This window comes from Toxorhynchites rutilus, chromosome 3, assembly GCF_029784135.1.
Source record: "Toxorhynchites rutilus septentrionalis strain SRP chromosome 3, ASM2978413v1, whole genome shotgun sequence".
NCBI classification, from domain to species: Eukaryota; Metazoa; Arthropoda; class Insecta; order Diptera; family Culicidae; genus Toxorhynchites; species Toxorhynchites rutilus.
Window position 1 is genome coordinate 264,372,486 of NC_073746.1, and position 16,655 is coordinate 264,389,140.

At 36.8% G+C, this 16,655-nt stretch overlaps 1 protein-coding gene across 3 annotated transcripts in view; it reads left to right on the plus strand.

The window, feature by feature from the left end:
* LOC129776757 (protein kinase C) overlaps window positions 1-2,165 on the plus strand; it is a 34,509-nt gene extending 32,344 nt beyond the window's left edge. For all 3 annotated transcript variants that reach the window (XM_055782585.1, XM_055782584.1, XM_055782586.1), the window contains one exon: window positions 62-2,165. In XM_055782585.1, the coding sequence (XP_055638560.1) occupies window positions 62-226 (165 nt within the window). In that variant the 3' untranslated portion in view covers window positions 227-2,165. The remainder of the gene's footprint in view (window positions 1-61) is intronic.
* Window positions 2,166-16,655: the final 14,490 nt, after the last annotated feature.

Here is a 16,655-nt window from a genome sequence, read left to right on the forward strand (position 1 = left end):
TAAGTTACTGTTTGTTTAAATCATGACCATGTCCTAACGATATTGAATTATAATAATTCAGCGAAGTGCTCGTGATGCCCTCAACTTTGACACAGAGTTTACCAAAGAGGATCCAGTATTAACCCCAGTGCCGAACGATATCATCCGTTGTATCAATCAAGAAGAGTTCGCCGGTTTCTCCTTCATGAATCCCGAGTTCGGTCCGGAACGTAAGATTGTTTGTTAAAAAAAGCAACCACAGAACGCATACTATACATTGCGCGCTTACCGCTTATAAGTGATAATACCAAAGAGTAAAACAAAACTATGCACACAACACACACACAAATAAGTGTCACTCCATTGCAGGAGCATTAGAGGAAAAGGAGCGAGATTGTTATAAGAAATTTTATAATGACTTGCTAGTAATTTTTTTTATTACCAGTGCAGCATACAAACGACCCCGATACTGACGAAATTGTATTGAGAAGTATTGCAAAGTGCTCGACATGTTCTTACATTGAGATTTAGAGTTGACGATGGAAGAGTTATTGCTAATGCCAGGAAACCAGTCGATTTTATAGCGTAGTTTCATTGTATTGTTTGATAGCGTTATTAATACTATCAATTAGTTGAAGAATCTGTTTAGATTCTAGTACGTACTGGATCAGTTGCCATGAATCGAGCAAATGATGGAACCATTTGCTTTTAGAGTAATTTTAGCGAGTCAAAATAGCTTTATTACGTTAACAAAAACTATATTAAAGCAGAGCTTTCGGTAGTGCAATATTTTACTGTTAAATTATTTTTAATCTATGGTTATTTTAATTTGTGCTTCTTTTTAGCAGTTGCAAAATTAACTCGGTATGTATGTCCGCTTCCTCAAATTAGGGTAATCATTTTGGTGTTCAGTTTTCGCGATGGGAGACTTAATTGTCTGTTCGAGTACTTAAAAAAGTCTGCCAAACAGTCACCGGGTTCACCGCACCACCCACAATCATTGCGATCTCTCGAATCCATCTTGTGGTGCATAATATAACAGTTCGGTGTACTTCGATATTCCTAATGGCGGGTTTACACTAGGGAGATCTATAGCTATAGATTGATTTATTCACCTGAAAATAGGTGTAAACGGGTGAGAATAAATATGATACACTTATTCGAGGTATATATAACTTGAATAAATTCAGCATATGAAAACGCTTGTGAATTTCTCACTGGTGAGAAATCACTAAAGTTGGATGCAGTTCTACTTCAGGTGAATAAATTCACCTAAGATATGAATATATTCATTATAGAAGTTCACGCTAGTGTAAACGGTTGATGCGATTTCTATAAATCTCATCATATTCCATCACATGAATATATCACTAGTCTAAACCCACCCTAAGGGTGAGTTTAGACTAGTGATATATTCATGTGAAGAAATATGATGAGATTTATAGAAATCGCATCAACCGTTTACACTAGCGTGAACTTCTATAATGAATATATTCATATTTTCGGTGAACTTATTCACCTGAAGTAGAACTGCATCCAACTTTAGTGATTTCTCACCAGTGAGAAATTCACAAGCGTTTACATATGCTGAATTTATTCAAGTTATATATACCTCGAATAAGTGTATCATATTTATTCTCACCCGTTTACACCTACTTTTACGTGAATAAATCCATCTATAGCTATAGATCTCCCTAATGTAAACCCGCCATAAGAATGCCGTATTGTTCATTCTCTTGCGCTTTTTATGCTAGTCATTAGAATCGTTTGTAGTATCCCCTTTAGATAAATTAAATTTTTAATGAGTGATTTATAGTCGTACTAAACTTTTGAAATGTTATTATTTGACATTCTGATAGCTATATGCCTAATGTATTCTTTTTCGTTGTCGTTAAGCAAGCTGGAAAGCTTTGTTGAATCGCTGTTGAAATAAAAAAAAGAGAATTTCGTTATTCGCTATTCTTTGGCAGATTTTTACCTATAAAGAATTTCCATTCAACTAGTGAAGTTGATTTCGGATTCGAATCACGAATTTTAAATTTAAACTAATTTGCAAAGGTTTTGTAACGTAATTTTAACAATGTTTAGTACAAATCGATATATTATATATTAAATATCCCGCTAACGATCCCGGAATTGCATTGATTGACAAAACATGTACCAAAATCACCACCATTGATTGCATACGGCTAAAAAAAATATATATATATATATAAATATATATATATATATATATATATATATATATATATATATATATATATATATATATATATATATATATATATATATATATATATATATATATATATATATATATATATATATATATATATATATATATATATATATATATATATATATATATATATATATATATATATATATATATATATATATATATATATATATATATATATATATATATATATATATATATATATATATATATATATATATATATATATATATATATATATATATATATATATATATATATATATATATATATATATATATATATATATATATAAATATATATATATATATATATATATATATATATATATATATATATATAAATATATATAGATGTGGAAATAGTTGTCGTATTTGGTATATCGACCAGAGACGAATTTCATGCCAACTCTACTGGCCGTTGGCAGCACCATCTCGGATAGCAACGAAACGTTCTGGGTGTAAACACATGGGTCTTTTAAGCAACTTTGCATACTTGAAACATTCAAAAAAGAATTAGACTACTTTTTGAAAAGATCCAAAGGATAAAATGTAGGAAATTGTTAAATTTTCAAAAAAAAAATGCGAAAAATTAAAAAAAAATTTCGCTAAAAACAATTAAAATTCATTTTTTTTTATTATTTTCAAAAACTTATATAAATAGCCCTAGGAATTTCCACTATGTCGTCCATTCATCGGAGGATGGCGTCAACTTTCTATCTTTTATAGTTTCTGGAATATATGGCATTTTTGTAAGGAAACCCCTGAAAAAATGTTTTACTCGTTACATTTTTATGTGTAAATTCGCGCGTCCGACATGTTTCTGAATAGGAAAAAGTTAGCTGAGCATGTAAATCACGCACTTTTCAAGATAAAAAGTTTTTCGGTCAATAACCTTTCGTTGTTTTTCTTTGAAAAATTACTATTAATGTTTAATTCATAATTCATAAATTATCTTTTATAAATTTTATAACTTTTTTCTATTCTATACATATCAAACACGAGAATTTACACGCAAAAATGTTAGTTGTTTTTTTTTTAAAAAATCGGTATTTTTTATGAAAATTTAAACAATTTTCTACATTTCATCCTTTGATCCAAATTTTGTAGGTATTTTAGTTTTTGAGTTATTATTTTTTGTAAAAATATCAATACATTTTTTTGCCCCTTCTAAAAAGTAGTCGATTCCTCTTTTTATTATTTCAAGTATGTAAAGTTGCTTAAAAGACCAATGTGTTTACACCCACAACGTTTCGCTGCTATCTGACGAGTTGGCATGAAATTCGTCCAGAACATTCAACAAAATACATTTTGATGTTCAATAGGAATTTGTTCGAATTTTCACTGAAACATGCTTCACTGTGTTTATTTAGCTCGTCATACGAATGTGTTCGAACACAGGTGGTTTTTTAATGTCGAAAAAAAGTATGTTAGGCAACTTTGTGCCATCTTTTGAACCATCTTTGTATGATGCGTATATTTCAGGAGTGCCGTAACTCAACCATATTCTGCGCAGTTGAGACTTTTCAAAACTAAAACCATTCTGTAACAATAATATATACCGTATCACAAAACAGTCAATGCGGTCTAGAAACTATATCATTAGTAGTAACATTAAGAAAGAACATCACATGCAATGCTTCAGAAAACTATTTAGAGAAATAATTTTTGATAACATATGCTGTGTGCCTAATTCTGTCCACCTAAATTATATTATTCCTAACTCTACGCAAGTGTGTTCCTAATTTTACGCACCCCGGCTGTTGAAAAGGTTATTTTTCTTATTTATGCGCGAACATTGTTGAAAAACATGTTTGCATCATATATTCGATTTATGATGATAGTCATCCTGAGAAATTCCTATTTCGCGGGTGAGATTTGATAGAAAAGTGGAGAAGACAAACGTTATTTATTGAAATTATTCAAATTATTGCACATGTAATAGTTACAAATTATCTGCAGTGATTTTGTTTCTTTCTTTGCTCTGTTCCTGGGATTGGGCTCTTCATTCATTAGTTTTCTTCTTTAGCGGTCTATCTCCTGCGATCGTTCTTGTTCATGATTATGTTTTTCAGCTTCCAAATCATTGTAACGATTCTTGTACTCTTCACTAGTGACCACAGCGGGTCGCGGTGGACGAACTGTAACTCTGCTTGGTTTTTAAGCTGGCAAGGAGTGTTTCGGAAAAGCCATTTGGAAAGCTTCGTCGTAAGCAGCACTTCGCATACCTGCAGATTAAATGTTGCCAGATAGATGCGGTTTGTTTTCCGTATCGAGTGTCGAATGTGTACCGTCTTTCAGTGGCCTTTATTTCTCTTGACACGGTGCGTTACTAAATGCCGAGTCAATACGATTACGTTGATCTAACATTAGAGGCGAATTAACTGCGAAGTTTAAAGCCACTTAAAAACAGAGAAGTGAAGTGAAGTGATCTGAAGAGGGTAATAGAATGATTATACAGTAGAACCTCGATTATCCGCGGAATAGTATGGCAAGTTCACCGCGAGTAACGAAAATCACGGATAACGCAATAAATTGAGATACAAACATAAAAAAGCAGCATAAAAACTGTGTTTTATAAGTACAGAAATCATTATACTATCCATCTATAAGGTCGTGTTAACCAGTTGTCAGATCATGTGAATTACATGACCAAAACAAAAGAGCATGAGCCTATCACTTACTGACATATTCCTGGAAGGTTTATAGATTTACTATGGAACTCGCTGTCGCGCATTGTCCACACCGCGGATCATCCGCTTGTGGATAATCAGGGTTCTACTGTGTTTATAATGCTTCCGTACTTCCTACTGGTATAAACTACCTACCATTGATTCGGTGAATCCATAGAACGCTTCCGAATCGCCCTGATTTGGAGTTGCTTCTAGGATTGGGCGATCTTGAATCGATTTTCAGAAGTTCGATCTTTTCCATTTCGATTTCCGATTTTTTGGATCGATTCATTATACCCGAAAAAATCATGAAGATCGATCTTTTTCCATCGACTATTTCGATTTTAGATTTTTTTCCAGTGTACATTAATTTTAATCTCATCACCTGACAAATTTTAGAAAGAAACTTATAAGAGTCGCTGGGAGAAACAGAAGCGCTCTTTAAAGGAACGCTCGAAGCGCACATTTGCGGAAATTTTAAAGGGCGCTTCTCCACTGACCCAACAACAACAACAACCAATCTCAACACACAATACTTTTTCCTCGTTGCCAGTTGATGAAATAGAAGCGGACACAGCTAGCGGGGACACACCGTTTATTTCCAAAGGGAATCCCCGGCGCAATGTGACCACTCCCAAAGTTCAAGAACAAGTCCCCCCGGTGATACCCCCTGTTAGCTTGCCTAAAAAATCGAGTGCCGCGGACAAGCAAAATCAGGTTCCTCCTGGCTTCCGTGGGAATAGTTCACCTTCGAACGACCCAGCACTCGAGGGGACATCAAAAACCCCAACTTTCCCTATTTTTTCGTCCAGTTCAACTTCCCAATCGGGATTTATAAAGTTGTCTGACCTTCTGGATCAAATCTTCAAGTGTTTTAATGTTTCCGACTCCATCAGAACCCTTGTCATCTCAATGCTTCCAGTATTAAAGACAATTTTGCAACAATTGATGCAAACATGGCCCCTCCTTGCAATGATTATCTCTCTTGATGTCTAATTTAAATAGAGAGGTCGGAGATATCACTGTTTTACAGTGGAATTGTCGTAGTCTCATCCCTAAATTGGATACATTCAAATTTTTAATTCATAAATTCAATTGTGATGTTTTTGCTCTGTCCGAAACTTGGCTTTCTTCGCGAGATGATCTCTCTTTCCATGATTTCAATATTATACGCTTGGACCGTGATGACAGATACGGAGGGGTGCTATTGGGGATCAATAAGTGCCACTCATTTTTTCGACTTGACCTTCCACCTATTGGAGGGATTGAAGCTGTTGCTTGTCATGCAAACATCAGAGGCAAAGACCTCTGTATTGTCAGCTTGTATTGGCCTCCGAGAGCTGCGGTTAGCCGCAAGCAACTTGTTGACATGTGCTCACTCCTTCCTGAGCCACGATTGATCTTGGGAGACTTCAACTCTCACGGAACTGCCTGGGGGGAACAGTACGACGACAATCGTTCATCGATGATATATGACCTTTGTAACAGCTTCAATATGACCGTTTTGAACACTGGGGAAACAACACGTGTACCTAAACCTCCTGCTAACCCAAGTGCTCTTGACCTCTCGCTTTGCTCGAATTCATTATCGTTAGATTGCAAGTGGAATGTAATCCAGGACCCCAACGGTAGTGATCACTTGCCAATCAAAATTTCCATCACCATTGGGTCGAATTCTCCTGAATCTATAAACATGGCATATGACCTCACAAGACACATTGACTGGAAAAAGTATGCGGACGCGATTGCTCTAGCCATCAATTCCAGAGATGGTTTACCTCCATTGGAGGAGTATAACTTCCTTTCTCGTTTGATCTATGACAGCGCAGTTCGCGCTCAAACGAAACCCATTCCAGGTTCCACCATTTCCCGAAGGCCTCCCAATCTATGGTGGGATAGCCAATGTTCCAAGCTTTATATAGAAAAATCGAATGCATTTAAAGCTTTTCGGAAACGTGGAACTCCTGAAAATTTTCAAACATATTTAGCCCTTGAGAATCAGTTCAAAAATTTGATCAAAGGGAAAAAACGTGCTTATTGGCGAAATTTCGTGGGAGGTTTGTCACGAGAAACGTCAATGAAAAAATTATGGAAAGTGGCTCGAAACATGAGAAATCACTCTTCAACGAATGAAAGCGAAGAATATTCACATCGATGGATTTTTAATTTTGCACGGAAGGTTTGTCCTGATTCCGCTCCTGTGCAAAAGATTGTTCGAGATATACCACAAGATAGGTGCGATCTTGATTCTGAGTTTTCGATGGTAGAATTCTCTCTTGCTCTCCTTTCATGTAACAATTCTGCTCCGGGATCGGATCGAATTAAGTTCAACTTGTTGAAAAACCTCCCTGATGTGGCGAAACATCGCTTGTTGAATTTATTCACTCGGTTTCTGGAACATAATATTGTTCCAGATGATTGGAGACAAGTACGAGTTTTAGCTATTCAAAAACCCGGAAACTTGTATACGGAAATTGTTGGAGAAAATGATCTTGTTTCGCCTTGATCGATGGGTTGAAACGAATGGCCTACTCTCAGATACACAATATGGGTTCCGCAGGGGCAAGGGGACGAATGATTGTCTTGCGTTGCTTTCTTCAGAAATTCAAATGGCTTACGCCGGAAAAAAAACAAATGGGTTCAGTATTCTTGGACATAAAGGGGGCCTTTGATTCAGTTTCAATAGAGGTCCTGTCAGACAAATTACACTCTCGGGGTCTGCCGCCTCTGTTGAATAATATGTTATATAACTTGCTTTGTGAGAAACATTTGAATTTTTCTCACGGGGATTCGACAGTAAGTCGGGTCTCCTACATGGGACTCTCCCAGGGCTCATGTTTAAGCCCCCTTTTGTACAACTTCTATGTAAGCGACATCGACAATTGCCTTACACAAAATTGCAGCCTAAGACAACTTGCAGATGATGGAGTGGTGTCTGTCGTAGGATCAAACGAATCCGACCTGCAAGGACCCTTACAAGATACTTTGAACAATTTTTCAACCAGGGCCATTGGGCTAGGGATCGAATTCTCCACGGAGAAAACAGAGATGGTGGTTTTTTCTAGGAAGCGTAGACAAGCAAAACCAAAGCTTCAACTTTTGGGTAAACCGATCACTCATGCTATGTCATTCAAATATCTTGGGGTCTGGTTCGACTCCAAATGTACTTGGGGGGCCCATATTAGGTATCTGAGTAAAAAATGTCAACAAAGAATAAACTTTCTCCGTACAATTACCGGCACCTGGTGGGGAGCCCATCCCGAAGATGTTATAATGTTGTATCGAACAACTATTCTCTCAGTGATGGAGTATGGCAGTTTCTGTTTTCAATCATCTGCCAAAACACACCTCATTAAACTCGAGCGAATTCAGTATCTTTGTCTCCGTATTGCGTTGGGATGTATGCCCTCAACGCATACCATGAGCCTCGAGGTTTTGGCAGGCGTACTCCCACTTAAAGATCGCTTCAATTTATTATCTCTTCGGTTCCTCATCCGGTGTAAGGTTATGAACCCATTGGTGATCGAAAATTTTGAGCAGCTGATCGAGCTAAATTTTCATTCTGGATTCATGAGCTCATATCATGAATTCGTCTCCATGCAGGTTGATCCTTCTTCGTATATTCCCAACCGTGTTTGTTTTCCTGACTACATCAATTCCTCTGTGCATTTTGATCTGTCCATGAAGCAGGATATCCATGGAATTCCAGATTATCATCGATCGGGGATCGTTCCTACGATTTTCGAAGCAAAGTATGGGCGTGTCAATTGTGATAATATGTACTTTACTGATCGGTCCTCTATAAATGAGTCCACAGGATTTGGAGTGTTCAACAAATTTTTTAGCACCTCACACAGTCTTCAGTATCCTTGCTCAGTGTATATTGCTGAATTGGCAGCAATACACTGGGCGCTGGACAGTTGAACACTATTACATTGTAACGGATAGTCTGAGCTCTGTCGAAGCTATCCGTTTAGTGAGGCCGGAAAAGCACTCGCAGTACTTCCTTGAGAGAATACGAGAAATTTTGAGTGCTTTATCCAGACGCTGTTATGTCATTACCTTTGTCTGGGTCCCTTCACATTGCTCAATTCCGGGTAATGAGAGGGCTGACTCATTAGCAAAGGTAGGTGCAATTGAAGGCAAAATTTATCAGCGTCAAATCGCCTTCAATGAATTTTATTCTTTAGTTCGTAAAAATTCCATCGTTAACTGGCAACGCAAATGGAACAAAGATGAATTGGGCCGGTGGCTCCACTCAATTATCCCTAAGGTTAGCCTCAATCCGTGGTTCAAAAGTCTGGACTTGAGTCGGGACTTTATTCGCACCTTCTCCCGACTCATGTCCAATCACTGTTCGTTAGACGCGCTGCTTTTTCGTTTTAATCTTGCCGACAGCAATCTCTGCGGTTGTGGCCATGGTTACCACGACATCGAACACGTTGTTTGGTCGTGCGAGTTGTATCTTGTCGCCAGATCGAATTTAGAAAACTCCCTTCGGGCTGGAGGAAAGCAGTCCAATGTGCCGGTGAGAGATGTGTTGGCTCGGTTAGACCTTGATTACATGTCCCAAATATATGTTCCTTAAAGCTATCGATCTTCGAGTGTGATTGTGTGTGAGTACATCCTTTTCCCCTCCTTTTCGTCCTTCGCGAGCTATCGGTTCCCTTCCTACTAACATTAGAATAAGTTAAATTGTAAACACATATTAAATGTAAGGATAGTTTTAAGAATTGAGTGTGAAGTGTCAGTGTGAATGAGAATGTGAATGTGAGTGCGAGTGTAAACACAGAGGCGAACCAGCCCAGGAGGCTGAAAGCCTCTCAAAAAAAAAAAAAGAATAAAAAAAAAAAAAAATGCGAGTGTAAACACACATCTCCTTACATCCCATCCTTTTCCTAATGAAAATGTGTCACCCTTCTAAACTCGAGTCGACCGCGAGTAATCGGTTTCCTATTTCATTAACCATAGAATTAAGGAAACAACATGTTGATATATGCTAGTTGAAATATAGTTAAGAGTTTGGCTCCATTAAACTTATGTAACTGAGCCTGTACAAATAATCGGATTAATAAAAAAAAAAAAAAATTATAAACATAATGTCAACATTTGGGTTGCTTTCGAGGATGTCAAAAAATAGGTGGGTTATATCTATGATATAACCGCAAGGGTGACGTGGGACTACCTTAACTTAGCAATCATTTGCTTGTATTGATTAATTTTCGTATTGATTTAATGAAACAATTTCCGAATTCAATTGAATTCAATATATTTGCTTTGTGAGTGAGAAGATTGTATAATGTAAGGTCAATTCATGCATTGTGATAGATTATGTTCTTCGTTACAAGTAAATTTAATGACAGTCTTTTTACGTTTGGTATGATGATTTCAGTCGGTACAAAAATGCCCCCGATTTGCATGTTTTTGCAATTCCAATTTCCCCAGACACCTTCGTTTAGAAGGTAAACACATTGCAGTCGGAACAAAAATACCCCCGACCTGCATGAATTTGCAATACCAATTTACTCATACACCTTGGTTCTGAAGTCTGTGTTGGGGAAACACATTTCAGTCGGAACAAAAATGCCCCCGACTTGTATGTGTTTGCAATGCCAATTTCCCCACGCTCCATGGATTCAAAATCTATGTTAGGGAAACACATTTCAGTCGGAACAAAAATGCCCTCGACTTGCAGGTATTTGCAATGCCTAATTTCTCCACGTTCCATGGATTAAAAATCTGTGTTAGGGAAACACATTTCAGTCGGAACAAAAATACTCCCGACTAGCATGTATTTGCAATGCAAATTTCTCCACGCTCCATGGATTTGAAGTCTGTGTTAGGGAAACACATTTCAGTCGAAACAAAAATACTCCCGACTTTCATGTATTTGCAATGCCGATTTCTCTAACGCTGCTTGGTTTTGAAGTCTGTGTTAGGGAACACATTTCGGTGAGAACAAAAGTTCCCATACTTTCATGTGTTTGCAATGCCGATTTCCTCAAGGCTGCTTGGTTTTGATGGCTGTGTTGGGGAAACCGTAAATCGGGCCAATCAAAACGAGGTGCTTAGGGCGTTTAGATAACGCTTAACATTTTACAGTTATTCAATTGTTTATCCAACGAAAAATAACATTTTATTAATTACGATAGAAGCGTAGAAATATTCCGTATCAATTAATGCAAACATCTTTCCGATTCAGTAAGAAATGTTCGAGTTATAAGCATTTGGAATCTTTCATTTTTTTCTGCATGTTTTGTGTTTAGGTTTTCATTTTACCCCCATATACTCCGGTTAGACGTAGTCCCACGTCAACAAGTGACAGTGAATAGGAACGGGCGATCTTGGATCGATCTTTTTCTCTTCGATTTCCGATTTTTCGGATCGATTCTTTCTACTCAAACAAACGATCCATCAAGATCGACTTTTTTTCAAAAGATCGCCCAATCCTAGTTGCTTCATGTTCTATCTGTTGCCATGTATAAAACAGATTTGCATCGCTTACAGCACTGGGCGAAGTCGCTACATTGAGGAATTCCTCCAAACCAGCCAATGTTCTACTATTGTATTGCCGGAAGTAATCACTGATTCTTCAGTGTTTTTTTCCGATCCTGTCGTAATTAGCAGCAGCTTGGTCCACATTTCCTAAAGCCATTTTTCAGAGTACTACTGAGATTGGCCATATCATCTACTGCTTCTTTCAAAAGTGGCACAAACTGATGTCGTTCAATTGACTCTCCAGCATTTAACGTGCACCAATCAATTGAGCGCTCGTACCATTTCTATCTTCAGCGCTCGATAGTTGTAGCGCGATCGTTATTTTTTTTGACGTGGAACTACATTTAACCGGAGTATATGGGGGGTAAAATGAAAACCTACACGCGGAACATACAGGAAAAAAATGAAAGATTCCAAATGCTTATAACTCGAATATTTCTTACTGTATCGGAAAGATGTTTGCATCAATTGATAGGGAATATTTCTACGCATCTATCGTAATTAATAAAATGTTGTTTATTATTCGATAAACAACTGAATAACTGTAAAATGTTAAGCGTTATCTAAACGCCCTAATTACTTTGTTTTGATAGGCCCGATTTACAGTTTCTCCAACACAGCCATCAAAACTAAGCAGCCTGCAAATACATGAAAGTTGGGGGTATTTTTGTTCCGACTGAAATGTGTTTGCCTAACACAGACTTCAAATCCATGGAGCGTGGAGAAATTTGCATTGCAAATACATGCTAGTCGGTGGTATTTTTGCTCCGACTGAAATGTGTTTCCCCATCACAGACTTCAAATCCATGGAGCGTGGGGATATTGGCATTGCAAATACATGTAAGTCGGGGGTATTTTTGTTCCGACTGAAATGCGTTTCCCTAACACAAACTTTAAATCCAAGGAGCGTGGGGAAATTGGCATTGCAAATGCATGTAAGTCGGGAGTATTTTTGTTCCGACTGAAATGTGTTTCCCCAACAAAGGCTTCAAATCCATGGAGCGTGGGGAAATTGGCATTGCAAATTCATGCAAGTCGGGAGTATTTTTGTTCCGACTGAAATGTGTTTCCCCAACATAGACTTCAGAACCAAGGTGTCTGGGGAAATTGGCATTGCAAATTCATGCAGGTCGGGGGTATTTTTGTTCCGACTGAAATGTGTTTGCCTAACACAGACTTCTAATCCATGAAGCGTGGGGAAATTGGCATTGCAAATTCATGCAAGTCGGTGGTATTTTTGTTCCGACTGAAATGTGTTTCCCCAACACAGACTTCAAATCCATGGAGCGTGGGGATATTGGCATTGCAAATACATGTAAGTCGGGGGTATTTTTGTTCCGACTGAAATGTGTTTCCCTAACACAAACTTTAAATCCAAGGAGCGTGGGGAAATTGGCATTGCAAATGCATGTAAGTCGGGAGTATTTTTGTTCCGACTGAAATGTGTTTCCCCAACAAAGGCTTCAAATCCATGGAGCGTGGGGAAATTGGCATTGCAAATTCATGCAAGTCGGGAGTATTTTTGTTTCGACTGAAATGTGTTTCCCCAACATAGACTTCAGAACCAAGGTGTCTGGGGAAATTGGCATTGCAAATTCATGCAGGTCGGGGGTATTTTTGTTCCAACTGAAATGTGTTTGCTTAACACAGTCTTCAAAACCAAGATGTCTGGGGAAATGGGTTTTGCAAATAAATTCAAACTGCGAGTACTTTTGTACTCACCTGCCTTTGTGCAAGTTAGAATACGTTTCCTGAACACGGTATAAGTTGAAGTTGTTGATTCATGCAAGCCGGGGGTACTTCTGCACCCGCATTTTTTTTTTGCACTCCGAAAAATGTTTCCTAACACGGATTACAAAAACGGGTACGAACACAACGCTTTGGCTCGGTTATTCAATATTGCATTGAAGGAAATGCCTTCATATCTTCTACTCACTGAATTTCTGGCACTGAGTACCTGAAGTTCATCAAATCAAACAAATTTGCGGTTCGAGAAGTACGTACACTTGAGAGATGCAAACTTCAGAAGGAAATGTAAAATAAAATAATCGTTTGATAACTTTCCCGTTCACATATTTTGTCGGAGGTATCGTACTAAACGAAAAAGGACATTAAATTTACTTGTAACGAAGAACATAATCCACCACAATGCATGATTTGACCTTACATGGCATTTATTCAATCCGTTTACTTACAAAGCAAATATATTGAATTCGATTGAATTCGGAAATTGTTTAATTCAATCAAAAATTTAATCAATACAAACAAATGATTGCTAAGCTAAGCTAGTGCCACGTCAACTTTGCGGTTATATCATAGCTATAACCCACCCATTTTTTTTTCCTTCAGAGAGCGTTGCGTGACCTATGCGCCACTCTGTATACTGAACTGTCAAGTTTCGAGTTTTGTTTTGGAAAATCTAAAAATAAAGACTATGAAAATGGGAAACCTGCTGCTTTTGCTTTTGTATTATTGGAATCATAATCCAATTCGGATTCTGATTTTGAATTTTGAAGAGTATATCCGCGTAGACGGCATTAAGGTTCGTGTTGTTTCATTGGAAGGCGAAACTAACTATAGATTGTGATGATATAAGGGTGTTTTTCGGAATTGCAAAAACATATTAAACGAAAGCTGTGTCTGATGATGATTGTAAATTATAATGGTAATTATTTGTGGAGCGAACAGGGAATGCATCGACGAATGGTTAAATGAGTGTCAGGACTACATGTGTTAGGTAATCAAACAAAATGAAGTAGAAATTTTCATTCAAACTTTTATAATTTTACACTGCACTTGGTCATTCTGATCTGATAGAGAATAATTTAGCTTAAAGGCAGTAATATCGCCACCAGACGTCGACACTGTACATTTGTCATCGCAAAAATAAACAAATCAGACTATATCCCCTATTTCCCTTTCAATGGTTCGCAGAAAATATACCACGGATGTCTTCAAACGTTTCGTGTCAATTGAAAACCCGGCTCTGGATGTCGCGGTTACCTACTGGACGATGTTTTCTTTCTTTTTCTTCCGCAAAACTGAGTGCTTCCCAGGGCGTTTCATGTTACCATTTAATTTCAGTTGTGCACGGAGAGTACTTTCCGGGTTTTTGCTGCTTGGCATTTCGAAATACCTTTTCTTGTGATCTCCATAGCCAGAACAAGCTGCTGATATAAATCCTCTTTTTCTGAGAGTTTATTTATTTTAATCACTTCAAATAAGTCACGTTTAGATACCAAACACTTTTTATTAATAATTTTCATTATCAAAGTTTGTTCACTCCACATGAAAAGCCTTTACCATTTTCAATTCACTTATTAGAAGACGAACCGTCAATGCCGTCAACGCGAACTGGTATATTTAGTCTAAAAAATACGAAAGTGCGCATAGTTAGGTGGAGTTACGGTAGTATCACTGAACTGGGTTTAATTTTTTTCACTACAGTCGCATTTCTCTAACAAAAGGAAGTTCCTAATTTTTTTAGTACAGTTTGCTCGTTTTTCTGTTTTTACACAACCTTTGTTAAAACAAGTATACACCTTTGTTAAAACAAGTATACACAAGGATTCAAACCGCAAACAACGGCGGTTTACTACGCTTGGAGAACATAAAAGTTATGTTTCAATATATTTCTAGCCGGTGGACAGGTCGGCGAATACAATCAAAATCACACATACACATATATATATTTTTTATGCTTGAGTCCAAGAGTTAGTGAACTGGTTAACTACCTATACAAGATTGATTATATCAGTACTATTTGTGTCGTTAAATGTATGTCCAAGAATTAGCGAAATTTCTATAAAAACGTCAACTGTAACGGGAGAAATGCCAAAATATAGACAAAATCTATTATTTGAACTTATAAATGTCGTCCACGTCCAGTCGGAGGTGTACGTCAATTATATTTTTTATTGCCAAATCGTTCTCATGCGCAAACTCTAGTTAATTGTCGTTCATCGAATTTTCTCATATTTTATTCAAGGAGAAACTAAATAATTCTATTCTAGATTCTAGAGCTTTATTTTGTACATCCTCTCTACTGAGTTATCAAAGCAAAACAAAGAATTGGGTAAGGTATGGAATGCATCTAACTAAAGAAAGAATTATTGGCATGTTTTACTAGGTATTTACAAAATGAATGATGAAGGAATAAAAAAAAGAAAATCCGTCTGATTGTATAATACAGAATAACGTAATGTTCTAAAAAAAATATGAGATTTTAAATACACAGTATCCAGCGATAGGCAGATATGAAATTTATCGATTTTTGATTTTTCGGTTTAGCGGCGAATTGACACAGAAAAGCATAGCTAGACACAGGCGTCAGTAAAGGTGAGCAAAGTACATTTCGTTCAACAGTGTAAATTTCCTACCGTCAAACCTATCCTAAATTAGACTAAGAGTGAAGATTTCAGATATTTATTTATCAAAATGGTAATTTCGTTAGCTAGCTTATTGTCGTTTATCACATATTTTTTTCGGTTCCAAACAGGAATAATCAGCCGTATAAGACAAGATAACAGAAACATAATAACAAAAAGAAACCAATAAAGCAAAATCCGTGTAAATTAGTTAAATGTTTAGGTAGACTAAAGAACCACTATATTATTAATCTAAATCATATTGCTGCAAGTGTGGAGGAAATCGTTGGAAATGAAAAGCGTAACGTGTATTGTTTGAATATATGCTAACGATTTACAAGTATGAAACATACCATGAAACAAATGGTAACGTAAAGCAGAGCGCAGACATTGTTAAATGATGCACAAAGCACACTAACGCAGTGCGTGTTTGTGTGGATATAAATATTTAAAACAAGATAATTGACAGCAGTAATTAGTGCACTGAATGTTACCAAAAATGTGAAAAGAAGAATAAAGTGATGAGTAGTGTCATCAAATGCGACGTTCTGATCACTTTTATATTATATTCTTGCAAGAATACGAATCGTGGTTTTAAACAATGCAAGGCAAGTAGCGGATGCAATGTGTAATAAAAATAGGGTAATCAGACGAGCACAAAATCGAGAAAATTCAACAACAACAAAATACAAGGAAATATTGCATAAAGAAGAAAACAACGTTTGACTGTTGTGCATATTTAATTGATGTTGTATTTAGGGAAACAAAATCATGAGATTTATTTAATGCTTTTTTATTTACGATTGTCATTAGCGTACCATCGTGAGTTTTCTAGTGTAAAATAAAGAAATCCGAATGTTCTTGCCATTTTTCTTTGCAGACAGCTGTTCAGTTTTAACTT